The sequence below is a fragment of the Panthera uncia genome, assembly GCF_023721935.1.
Source record: "Panthera uncia isolate 11264 chromosome A1 unlocalized genomic scaffold, Puncia_PCG_1.0 HiC_scaffold_17, whole genome shotgun sequence".
NCBI lineage: Eukaryota > Metazoa > Chordata > Mammalia > Carnivora > Felidae > Panthera > Panthera uncia.
The window spans coordinates 3,939,947-3,952,678 of NW_026057577.1; the positions used below are offsets into that span (position 1 = coordinate 3,939,947).

Here is a 12,732-nt window from a genome sequence, read left to right on the forward strand (position 1 = left end):
AAACTCTGTCCAGCAAGCCTATTATTCAGAATAGGAGAGATAAAGAGTTTCTCAGACAAAGAAAAACTAAAGAAGTTCATGACCACTAAACCAGCCTTGCAAGAAATATTAAAGGAAATATTTCCACTCTCTTCTGAGTGGAAAAGAGAGGACAAAAGTGACAGTATAAAGTTAGGAAACAAAAAAAAAACAGTCAAAATAAATACTTCTGTGGGGTACCTGGGTGGTTCTGTCGGTTAAGCATCTGACTTTGGCTCAGGTCATGATCTCAGGTTTTGTGAGTTTGAGCCCCACATCGGGCTCTGTGCTGACAGCTCAGAGCCTGGAGCCTGCTTTGGATTCTGTGTCTTCCCATCTCTCAGCCCCCCCTCTGCTCATGCTCTGTCTCTCTCTGTCTCTCAATAATAAACAAATGTTGAAAAAAATTTTAAATACTTCTGTAAAAAATAAGTGAAAAACTGACAAAATAAAATGATATAAAATAAATAAAAATAAAAATACAAGGATATAAAATATAGTAATACATAAAACGTGGGAATAGGAAGAGTAAAGAATGGGTTCCACTTAAATTACCATCAATTTAACGTAGACTGATATAGGCAGAAGAGTTTATATGCAAACCTAATGATAACCATATATTGAAAAACACCAAAGAATATGCAAAGAATAAAGAGAAACAAGTCAAAATATATCACCAAAGACAATCAGCAAAATATGAAAGAGAGAAAAACAAGAAAGGATCTGGGAAAATCTTCAGAAAAAAAACACAAAACAAATAATAAAATGACAATAATTACATATCTATCAATAATTACTTTGAATGTAAAAGGACTAAACACTCCAAACAAAAGACATAAGGTGATAAAATGAATTTTAAAAAGAAAGCAAGACCCATCTGCATGCTGCCCACAAGAGACTCATTTTAGACCTAAACACACATGAAGATTGGAAATGAGGGAATGGGGAAACACTTATCATAAAAATACATGTAAAAAGTAAGTCAGAGTAGCAATACTTATATTGGACAAAATTAGACTTTAAAACAAAGACTGTAACAAGATACAAAGAAGGGGAGTATAAAATTAAAAAAAAAAGGTAATCCAACAAGAAGATTATTGTAAATACTACAACATAGAACTAACATAGAAACACCCAAATACATAAGACAGTTAATAACAAACTTAAAGGAATGAATCAGTAATAAAGCAATAGCAGTAAGGGACTTTAACACCCCACTTACATCAATGGATAGATCATCTATACATAAAGTTAACAAGGAAACAATGGGTTTGAATGACAAACTGGACTAGAGGACTTAACAGATATATTCAGAAAATTCCATCCCAAAGCAGCAGAATACACATTTTTTTCAAGTGTACACAGAACATTCTCCAGAATAGATCACATATTACCCCAAAATCCCCCCCTCAACAAATACCAGAAGATTGAAGTCATACCATGCATCTTTTATGATCACAATGCTATCAAGCTAGAAAATAACCACAAGAAAAAATCTGGAAGGACAACAAATAAATGAAGGTTAAATAGCATGCTACTGAACAATTAATGAGTTGATCAGGATATAAAGGAAAAAAAATTAAAAGTACATGGAAAGAAATGAAAATAAAATGGTACCAAACCTTTGGAATGCAGCAAAAGCTGTTCTAAGAGGGAAGCATATAGCACTACAGGTCTACCTCAAGAAGAAAGAAAAATCACAAATAAATAACCTACCCTTGGAATGCCTGGGTGGCTCAATTCGTTAAGCATCTGACTCTTGGTTTCAGCTCAGGTCATGATCTCATGAGTTTGTGAGTTTGATCCCTGCATCAGACTCCATGCTGACAGTGTGGAGCCTATTTGGTGTTCTCTCTCTCTCCCTCTCTCTCTCTCTCTCTCTTTCTCTCCCTATCTCTCTCTCTCTCTGTTACTCCTCCTTCTCTCCCTCTCTCTCTTAGGATAAATAAATAAACTTAAAAAAATAATAATCTACCCTTGCACCTATAGCAGCTAGAAAAATAACAAACAAAACCTCAAACCAGCATAAAAAGGGAAATAATAAAGACTAGAGCAGAAATAAATGATACAGAAAACAACAACAACAACAACAACAACAACAAAAAGAACAAGAAAAGGATGTACACTCACACTACTTTTATTTAACATAGTAGTGGAAGTCTTAACTGCAGTAATCAAATAAATAAATAAATAAATAAATAAATGCCATCTAAACTGGTAAAGAAGAACTTTCACTATTTTCATATGACATACTCTATATAGAAAACCTGAAAGACTCCACCAAAAATAAAACTACTAGAACAGATAAACAAATTCAGTACAGTTGCAGGATTCAAAATCAATGTACAGAAATCTATTGCATTTCTATACATCAATAATGAAGCAGCAGAAAGAGAAATTAAGAAAACAGTCCCATTTAGAATGACATGCAAAATAACAAGATACCTAAGAATAAACATAACCAAAGAGGTGAAACACCTGTACTCGGAAAAGTATGAAATGCTGAAGAAAGAAACTGAAGATGACATAAAGAAATGGAAAGATTTCTATGCTTACAGATTGGAAGAACAAATATTCATAAAATGTCTATAATACCCAAAACAGTCTACACATTTAATGCAATCCCTATCAAAATACCACCAGAATTTTTCACAGAACTAGAATAAACAATTCTCAAATTTGCATGGAGCCACAAAAGACCCTCAATAACCAATAGAAAAGCTAGTGACATGACAATTCCAGACTTGAAGGTATATTCTATAGCTGTGTAATCCAAACGGTATGGTACTGGCACAAAAATAGACACATAGATCAATAGAACAGAATAGAAAACCCAGAAATAGACCCACACTTATATGGGCAATTTAATATCCAATGGGAAAAAGACACTCTCTTCAACAAATGGTGCTGGGAAAACTAGACAGCAACATGCAAAAGAAGGCAACTGGACCACTTTCTTTCACCATACACAAAAATGAATTCAAAATGGATGAGGGCACCTAGATGGCTCAGTCAGTTGAGCATCTGACTTCAGCTCAGGTCATGATCGCACAGCTCGTGGGTTCAAGCCCCGCATCAGGCTCTAAAGCCTGTTTCACATTCTGTATTACCCTCTCTCTCTCTGCCCCTCCCCCACTTGTGCTCTCCTTCTCTCTCAAAAATAAATAAATAAACATTAAAAATTTTTAAATTCAAAGTGTGTGAAAGACCTAAATGTGAGACCTGAAACCATGAAAACCTTGAAGAGAATAGAGGAAGTAACTTCTTTGATACTGTTGATAGCGACTTCTCTCTAGATATGTCTCCTGAGGCAAGGGAAACAAAAGCAAAAATGAACTATTAGTACTTCATCAAAATAATAAGCTTCTGCAGAGTGAAGAAAATAACAAAATTAAAAAGCAAGATATGGATTGGGAGAAGATATCTGCATCTGCATACGACATATAGGAAAGGGTGAGTATCCAAAACATATAAAGAGCTTATATAACTCAACACCCAAAAAAGCAAATAATCAAATTTAAAAATGAACAGAAATATGAACAAACATTTCTCCAAAGACATACAGACACATGAAACGATGTTCACCATCACTTCCTATCTGGGAAATGCAAATGAAACCACCATTAGATATCACTTTACAACTGTCAGAATTGCTAGAATAAAAAAGACAGGAAATAACAAGTATTTATGAGAATGTGGAGAAAAAGGAATCTTCATGCATTGTTGGTGGGAATGTCAAATCGTGCAGCCAACTGTGGAAAATTTTTTCCATTTGGCCTCATATCAATTACCTACCCTTCTCTGATCTCTGCTCTCTGCCAGGGAAAGCTGATCCTTATGGACTGTAGCTCAGATTATTTGCTTGCTGAATTCTAATTGGAGTTCCTGAGTCTAGGCAATTCAAGACACCAGAAAGACATGGAAAAAAATTGGAATGAAAGTCATCAGGATAATTTCTCCCTACTTTGTCCCTGTTTAATTACATCTCTGAGAGTAGCTACTTCCTTACAGCATGTGAAAAGCATCTCCATCTACAACTGTCAGTCTTCCTCTACATGGATGACACTTTCTCCTTCCATTTGTCTTAGAGGCAGTGAGGAACATGCTCCCCCATGAGGCTAACTTCTGGATGCTTCACTATCCCTTCTGTATTTCTATATTCCCATTCAAAATGGTAGGTATCTGAAATCTATAGGGGCACCTGGCTGGCTCAGTCGGTTAAGCGTCTTCATTAGACTCACTTTATCTAAACCACCTAGGATGATTTCTCTTACATGTAAAGTCCCTCCTCACTCCATACTTAAATGGTTTCTAATGGTATCATTGAACCACCAAGCTGCCAGACTACTTTTTGCCTAAAAAACATAGCCTAACTATATTTAAACAATTATTGCACAGGTTTCCTGTTCCTTGCACCAAAACTCATTCCACTCTCTTATATAGGCTTTATATATTTTTAATTTTTTAACATTTATTCATTTGGAGAGTGAGAGAGACAGAGCATGAGTGGGGGAGGGGCAGATAGAAAGAGGGATACACATAATCTGAAGCAGGCTCCAGGATCTGAGCTGTCAGCACAGAGCCTGATGCAGGGCTCGAACTCATGGACTGCGTGATCATGACCTGAGCTGAAGTCAGATGCTTAACCGACTGAGCCAGCAAGGTGCCCCTATAGATTTCATATTAAATGCAACTTCCTCTGGGAATAAGTCCCTCTCAGTACTGTCATTTTTGCATTGCCTGTAAACCCCCATTGCATTCACTATCTCTCTCTCTCTTGCTATTTTCTACTTTTTAATTATCTTCAGAAGTTCTGTTCAGTTCAGAAGTACTGTTCTATGGTATTCTTCATTGATCATCAGAATTGTATTTCTATTTTGTTTTGTTTGATAAACATGAACTTTAATCTTATTTTTTTTTATTTAAACTTTAATTGTTAACAGACAGTGCAATATGATTTCAGGAGTAGAATTCAGTGATTTATCACTTACATACAACACTCAGGGTTCATTACAAGTGCCCTCCTTAGTACCCATCACCCATCTAGCTCATCCCTCACCTCTTCCCTCCATAAACCCTCAGTTTGTTCTCTATCATTAAGAGTCCCTTGTTTGTTTCCCTCTCTCCTATCCCCCCCTTCCCATATATTCATCTGTTTTGTTTCTTAAATTCCACATATGAGTGAAATTATATGGTAATTGTCTTTTTCTGACTGACTTATTTCGCTTAGCATAACACATTCTAGCTCTATCCACGGGGAAAAAAAAGAATTGTAATTTTAGAAAAGCACTAGTTCAAAAGAATTATAAGCACTTATTAACATTGACTGAAAATACATAAATGAAACAATTATGAAATCCAAGTAAACATTTTAAAATTATTAAGACTTTATACCAGTTTTGCAAAGATAAGTCAATTTCTGTAAATATAATAATACTATTCATTAGAATAATAACCTTAATTAAAATTTTTCATATAATTTTTAAAGTAAATGCAGAAAAAAAACATTTGGTACAATTCACCAGGAATTTGTGATTTTTTTTAAATCTCAGAAAATCAGAAATGAAATGGATATCCTTGTATCTATTAAGAATTATATACCAAAACCAATTTTAATAATATATTTAGTGAAAAAAACTGGAAAACGTTCCTTTTAAGACTACAAAAAAAAAAAGAAAAGAAAAAAAAAGACTTCCTGCCATTACTGATTCTACTAAAGACTCTTTGAATGGCCCAGGTCAATATAAGCTAGGAGAAAACACAGTTAATGAACAATTCAAAATTATGAAATATTTAACTGAATTTTACACTTTACTTGTTATTGCTGGTATATAAGGAATCTGCTTAATGTAGCACTGTTATATAAATATTTATTTATGCTTAATATGGGATTGTTACCTAACCAATTTACTGAACCTAACCTAATCATTATTTATTTGATTGATTCAATTATCCAACAAGTATTTATGCAGCCTATTGTAAGCAAATGACATTCTCTTTTAAGTTAGAATAGAAATGATGGCAAACTAATTTGAGGCGCATTAAGGAGACATATCCATGGATATAATGACTAATTTGATATAGAAAGTGAGAGAGGAGAGGATTCACAATGTCTCTTTTGTTTCTGGTTGAGGCAGTCAAGCAGAAACATATTTTTTCTTGTTTTATTGTATTTTACAGGGACATAATATAATGATTCCTATAGTGAGAAAAAATACTTGGTGGAAAAGTGAGAAAAGGACTTCAGTAAGATGTGTAGGCTTCTGAGCTATAAATAGTCCTGAAAGTACTACACCTGTGGAGTAAGGATGTAATTCATAATTCCCACTACTTATGTCTTAGTAGATGTGGCAGCCTATTGCCTTCAGTGATATTATAGCCATTTTCCTTTTTACAAAGAGTGAGAGGAATCCCTATAGGAATTAACTAGAAGGTAACCTCCCAATTTTTAACTCAGGTTGGCTTTTAGCAAAATATACTTATGGAATGTGAAAGACAAATTCAGCCCACCTTACTATATCCATATAAATCAACTTGATCAACAAAGTTGATTTGTTGAAGCAGATTTTTAAAAATCTTTAATTAAATTTTTTTATTTAAAAAATAAATACCACTATTGTGAAGAGAGCTGGCATCATGGTACCAAAGAAATAGTTGAAATAATTATGCATTCATTCAAAGAAGCTGTACACCACACAAAGGCAGTCTTTGACTTACAATGATTTGATTTACAATTGTTTGACATTACAATGGTGCAAAAATGATATGCATTCAGTAGAAATCATACTTTTAAGTTTTGATCTTTTGTCAGGATAGCAATATGTGGTGCAATACTCTCATGATGCTGGGCAGCAAGAACAAGCCAAGGTGCAGCTCCCAGTCAGCCATGTGATCACAAAGGTAAATAACTGATACACTTACAACCATTCTGTACCCATGCAACCATTCTGTTTTTAACATTCAGTGTATTATTCAATAAACTGCATGAGATAATTAATAGTTTATTATAAAATGGGCTTTGTTCTAGATGATTTTTCCCAACTGTATGCTATTATAAGTATTCTGAGTTTGCTTAAGGTAGGTTAGGCTAAGCTATGATGTCTGATAAATTAGACGTATAAAGTATATTTTTTACTTAAAATATTTTAAATTTATGGTGGATTTATTATGGTATAATCCCACTGTAAATTGAGGAAAACTTGTGGTCTATTCCACATGTTGAAAATATTTAGGTGAAGGGAAGATTATATTGTCAAAGGATATTTTTTTCTGGCTCTATAGGCCAAATCCCAAATCAATAAGGTTGAATTAGTAGAAAGGCAAATTTCTAGCTTAATCTAACAATATAATGAGTATATATTTCAAAATGTGGAGTATTACCTTGGGATAAAACACATTTTGTGGGAATATTGAAACAATTTTGAATGACCACTATTCAAAAGTACTTGACAGGGATTTGTATACTAGATAAATGAGGCCAAATGCCCTGTAAGATACCTATGAACTTGGATTTTGTACATTCTAAACAATCTGAAACTAAAAGTAATCCCCAAATTATATTCAGAAATTCTTTTTTCACATTTTCAGGCTATAAAACATTACTTTATCTAACTCCATTTTCACAATAGCCTCTCAACTCTATAGGATGGGTATTTTCATACCCACTGAAAATAATAATGACAGTAAGAGAAACTACATGAGTTAACCATTGTCATGTAGCTAGTCATTGGTAGAGTGAAGACAGATGATCAGTAGCTAAACTTCTCGTTTACCTAATCCTTGTAAGTAAGCTATAAAAATATAATAACATGATAAAATACATACGGACACAGGAGTTTGGCTACTCAGAAATAAAATAAACTTTACCATTTCTTCAGAATTAAAAGCATATCATGGTTTGCTTCCATTAAGCAATTCTCCAGTTTCCATCATCTCTTCAAATTCCTTTTTCTTTAATCTTTCCCTATCATCTTCCTCAGTGCCCCTTTCATGTCTTTATTATGTAATGTGTAGATGAAAGGATTTAGAGTTGGAGTGACAATTCCATAGAGCAAGGCCATTAACTTGTCCCGGTCCTGGGAGGTGGCTGCAGTGGGCTGCAGATAAGTGGCCATAGCAGTGCCATAGAAGAGAAACACCACCACCAGATGTGAAGAGCAAGTCCCAAGGGCCTTTTGGCGGCCTTCATGCGACTGGATCTTCCACATAGCCTGAACAATGCAGATGTAGGAAATAAGAATGAGAGAGGCACCAGCAGTAAAAATGCACTAACCAGGAAGAGTTCCATCTGATTAAATGTGGTATCCACACAAGCAAGTTTGAGGAGAACTGGTACTTCACAGAAGATATGGTCTATAACATTCCTTCCACAAAGAGGAACCTGTGTGATGAGCACAGTCTGCACCAGTGAGCTAACCAAGCTGGTCAGCCAGGTTATGGCCACCATTTGCCAACTGAGGCGTGGATGCATGAGAACGGTGTAGTGCAAAGGCCAGCATACTGCCACATAGCGGTCAACAGCCATGACTGCAAGGAGAATGCATTCTGTGGAACCCATTGCCAAGGACACATACAGCTGACCAACACAGCCTCCATAGGTTATTGTCTTTTCTGGACACTGCAGGTTAAACAGCAGCTGGGGAACTGTGCTGGTGGTGTAGCAGAAGTCCATTAAAGACAAGTGAGTGAAGAAAAAATACATTGGGGTGTGGAGCCGGGGATCCAGATGAGCCAATATAATGATGGCGATATTGCCAAGCAGAGTCAACAAGTAGAAAAACAGGATGATAACAAAAAGGGTCATCTTTAACAGAGGTTGCTCAGAGAAGCCCAACAGGAAAAATCCATCAAAGGAGCTGACATTAGGAATAACCATTACTTTTCATTGCATTTAGACAGAATAGAAATCTATTATACTCTCATCATCTTTCCTAGGTTCCAACCTAAAAGACGCAAAGAGAGCACATCCCTCTCTGAACCATAAATGATCACTGAAAATTTAAACTCTTAACCCTCTCTTATGCTTACATTAATATCTTCTTCCTGCCTTCCTTAGAATTTTTTTTCATTTGCTCATTTTATATATCTACATTATCTGGAAACTTGTCTTCTCCATTTCTTTACTTTGTCTTCAAATATGCACATATCTCCCCTAGTTTGAAAATTGAAAACAGAGATTTTCATTCTGAACCTAGCTAAGGACCTCAGATATGTTGCAGCTTACTTGGAGCTTTATCAGAAGTTTCCATATGCCAGTTCCTATTGCCAAAGAAATTCTTTAAAAAGGGTCTTAGAATAGGCAGGAAAATAAAAATACATTTGGCCACTTTAAAATAGATTATGTTTGTATACACCATTCCTATTTTACTTTCTTAATATTTTTTAAACTTTGGTTTATACTTTCTGAAAAATTCAATCAAATTATAGAGTGTTCTATTATACTTTTTATCTATATAATAACATTCATGTAATGGAAAAGGACAGAATTCTTTATTCATGTCAAATCCAAATATTGTTTTCAAGTTAGCACTTCCTCCATTACAGAGTGAATAGATTGGCAGTTTTGGATCTATGTGCAGATAATTCATTCAGTCGATTCACACCAAAGAAACATATATTTGTCTGGTAAAATACTGAAAAACAATCTTATTAACTTCCCTTAAATCAAATTAATAACAGAAAACTTTATTCAATTATGTATTTGTTATTAAAAAAAATCCATGAACAGTTGCTTTACTTTCCATAGAGCTTCTTATCTAAGATCTATGGACACATACACATGAAGAGAAAAAAGAGCGATTAATACTGACATTTTTTTACCTGAGGTGAAAAGGCAGACATCAGGAAAGACAGAATAAATCTACTCCTGAAAGGATTATACTCTCCTTTGTCTCTAAAATGAGAGTATAAAGAAGTAACAAAGAGGAATATGGAGTATGTTTACTTGGCCAAGGTCACTGGGGCAAAGAACCCTAAGGAAGCAATTAAGACTTGTGCTCACTAGTGTATAGTTAGTCAGGAATCACTTAGGGAAAAGGATGGCTATAGGGCAGATATTTCTGTCAGTCAAATCTTGCTACTTAGCAAGGAATTACGTGCAGTTTTCAGAATCCAAATAAGAGGAATAAATGGTATGAGGCATTACCTACATTTGGAATCTCTAACATTTTCCAAACCTCTGTTCAAAATGCATCTTCTAAGGACACAGTTTTAACTGCTATAATAACCCCATCCCTCTAAATAAAATGAGAAATGTAAAATGTCTTACTGGAATGTCTGGTGTAGGTAACATCATTGAAATAGGCTTACAAAAGTATTTAAGTTCGGTATGAACTATTATGCAAGCTTAATCACAACACTCAGACTAACAAGCATAAATAATCCCAAACAACATGAGTATATAACTTTGGGGCAAAAACCAAGTTGGAAGATGATGAGAGTGTCACACATGATTCCCCTGTCTGTGAAAAAGACATCAATTTAGAAGAAAAACATATGAGCAATTCTAGGAATGCACATGTACATGCACATACATATGTATACATGAGGCTGGGCTCCATGTCACTTTCTGACAAGATCTTCACAGACATTTTCCACTTGTTCAAAGACATACCACCTTGAGAGTCCCTGTTTTCTAAAACTTTTCATGCTCAGACTCCTGGAAGTACTCACTGACTGCAGATTATTTTATCTATGTAGTCACAAACTCTCTCAGAGCCAAGGATCGGCATGTGTTTTTTCTTTCCCAAGTTTAGAACTTGTTTAGAATTATTTTCCTTTTCTTTTTAAATTTTGTTGCGTTGTGACCAGACAACTGTTGTGGGGTAAGTGCTTGTGTTTTAAAAGGTGTTATTATCAGGACGCCTGGGTAGTTCAGTCAGTTAAGCATCTGACTCTTGGTTTTGGCTCTGGTCATGACCTCATGATTTGTGATTTGAGCCTAGGATTGGACTCTGCTCTGACAGCACAGAGCCTACTTGGGAGTTTCTTTCTCTCTCTGCTCCTCCCCTGCTTGTGCTCTTTCTCTCTCTCAAAATAATCATTTTATAAAAGTTTTATTATCAATTATTATCATCATTATTATTTTAGTATTTATTTTTATCAACATTATTATATATAAGGCTAATGCCAGTTTATTTAAACCTAAAAACCAGATAATTGTGTCCCGTCCAAGAAGGTTATGTTGGAAGACACTGAATTGAATTCCTCCACACACACCAAACCTACACCTATATGGAAAGCAATTCCTCTTGAAGAAAAACTGAGGACTAACTGAACAGCTTCTGTACAACAAAAGAAAGAGAGACCACACAGAGAATAACAAGAAAGATCGAGACAATAATACAAGGAACCCTCACTCCTGATGCTGCAAACTTTAAATCTTTTTTTTTAATGTTTCTTTATTTTTGAGAGAGAGTGAGAGAGTGTGAGCAAGGGAGGGGCAGAGAGAGGGAGACACAGGATCTGAAGCAGGTTACAGGCTCCGGGCTGTCAGCACAGAGCCCAATTTGGGGCTCGAACTCACAAACCACGAGGTCATGACCTGAGGTCATACGTTTAACTGTCTGAGCCACCCAGGTGCCCCTGATGCTGCAAATTTTATAGGGAAGGATGGTACTGAGGGACTATGAGCCAATTCATCTTCTCTGGGGTACATAAAAAAGTACCACAGTTTAAAACAGCAACTAGTATATAAAAGATCTAGCCTTAGAACTCCACCAAATAGCAAAGGAGCTGCTGGAACTCTCCATATTGAAGGGCTAATGAGCATCATGGTTTGTTTTCCTCATTCACCTTGATACTGGAGAAAAGACAGGGTTCTAGGTGTTATGACTCATCTGTCACCTCAGCAAGGTCCATGCCCTTGCCCCATACTAGTCCCAGATGCCCTGAGGCACATTAAAAAAAAAAGCTGTAGTTTAAAGTGCAACTAGAATAAAAATAAATCAGCCCTAGAACTTTACTAAGTGGTGAAGTTGCTGCTGGAACTCTTCTGTTGGTCAGAGGACCTGAAAGCACCACGGTTTCCATTCCTCATCCACCTTGATAGTGCAGATGGATACTGGGTTCCAGGCACCATATCCAGCCGGCTGCCTCAACAAGCCCTGGGCACCTCACCCAAGATGAACCCCAGACACCATGGGGCACACAGAAAAAACTGTAAAAGAACAGTTGTACAAGAACAACTAGACTATAAAAGAGCCAGCCCTAGAATTCCTCCAAACAGTGGAGGAACTACTGGAACACCCTCTGTGTTGAAGTTTTGGTGAGTAATATGGTTTACCTTCCCTCTCCAACCTCAGAGCATGGATAAAGCAAGTTTGGATGCCAAAGCTGGCCCGCTGCCCACTAAGCTCCTACCCGTAGCCCACACCAACACTACCCATCCTACCAAGGTGTCCCTAGCACTGCGCACACTGGGTTGCCTCTGGTCAGCACTCACTACAGCTTCAGCCAAGGCGGTGATGTGGCCCTGGGGCAAAGCACCCTGGAACACTCCAGGCCCACACCATTTTGGTTCCAGACAGTTTGCTAGGGCATTTCCTGAAGCAGAGTGCTTCAGATCTCACTGGCCCAACAAGGCAACCCATAGATGGAGTGATCTATGAGCCCTCAGTTCATACTTGCCTTAGTTCCAGCCTCCCCACCAGGCCACCCCCTGCTCTAAGCACCCTAGACCATCTGCCCACACCCTGATTCAGCCCCAGCCACCCC

The 12,732-nt window shown here is 36.4% G+C and overlaps 1 protein-coding gene across 1 annotated transcript; it reads right to left on the reverse strand.

Moving 5' to 3' along the window:
* Positions 1-7,970: 7,970 nt before the first annotated feature.
* On the reverse strand, positions 7,971-8,893 carry LOC125934801 (olfactory receptor 2G3-like). Its single transcript, XM_049648396.1, is given in 2 exon segments — positions 7,971-8,263; positions 8,266-8,893. Coding segments are annotated over 2 exon segments (921 nt in total).
* Between the last annotated feature and the right edge of the window lie 3,839 nt (positions 8,894-12,732).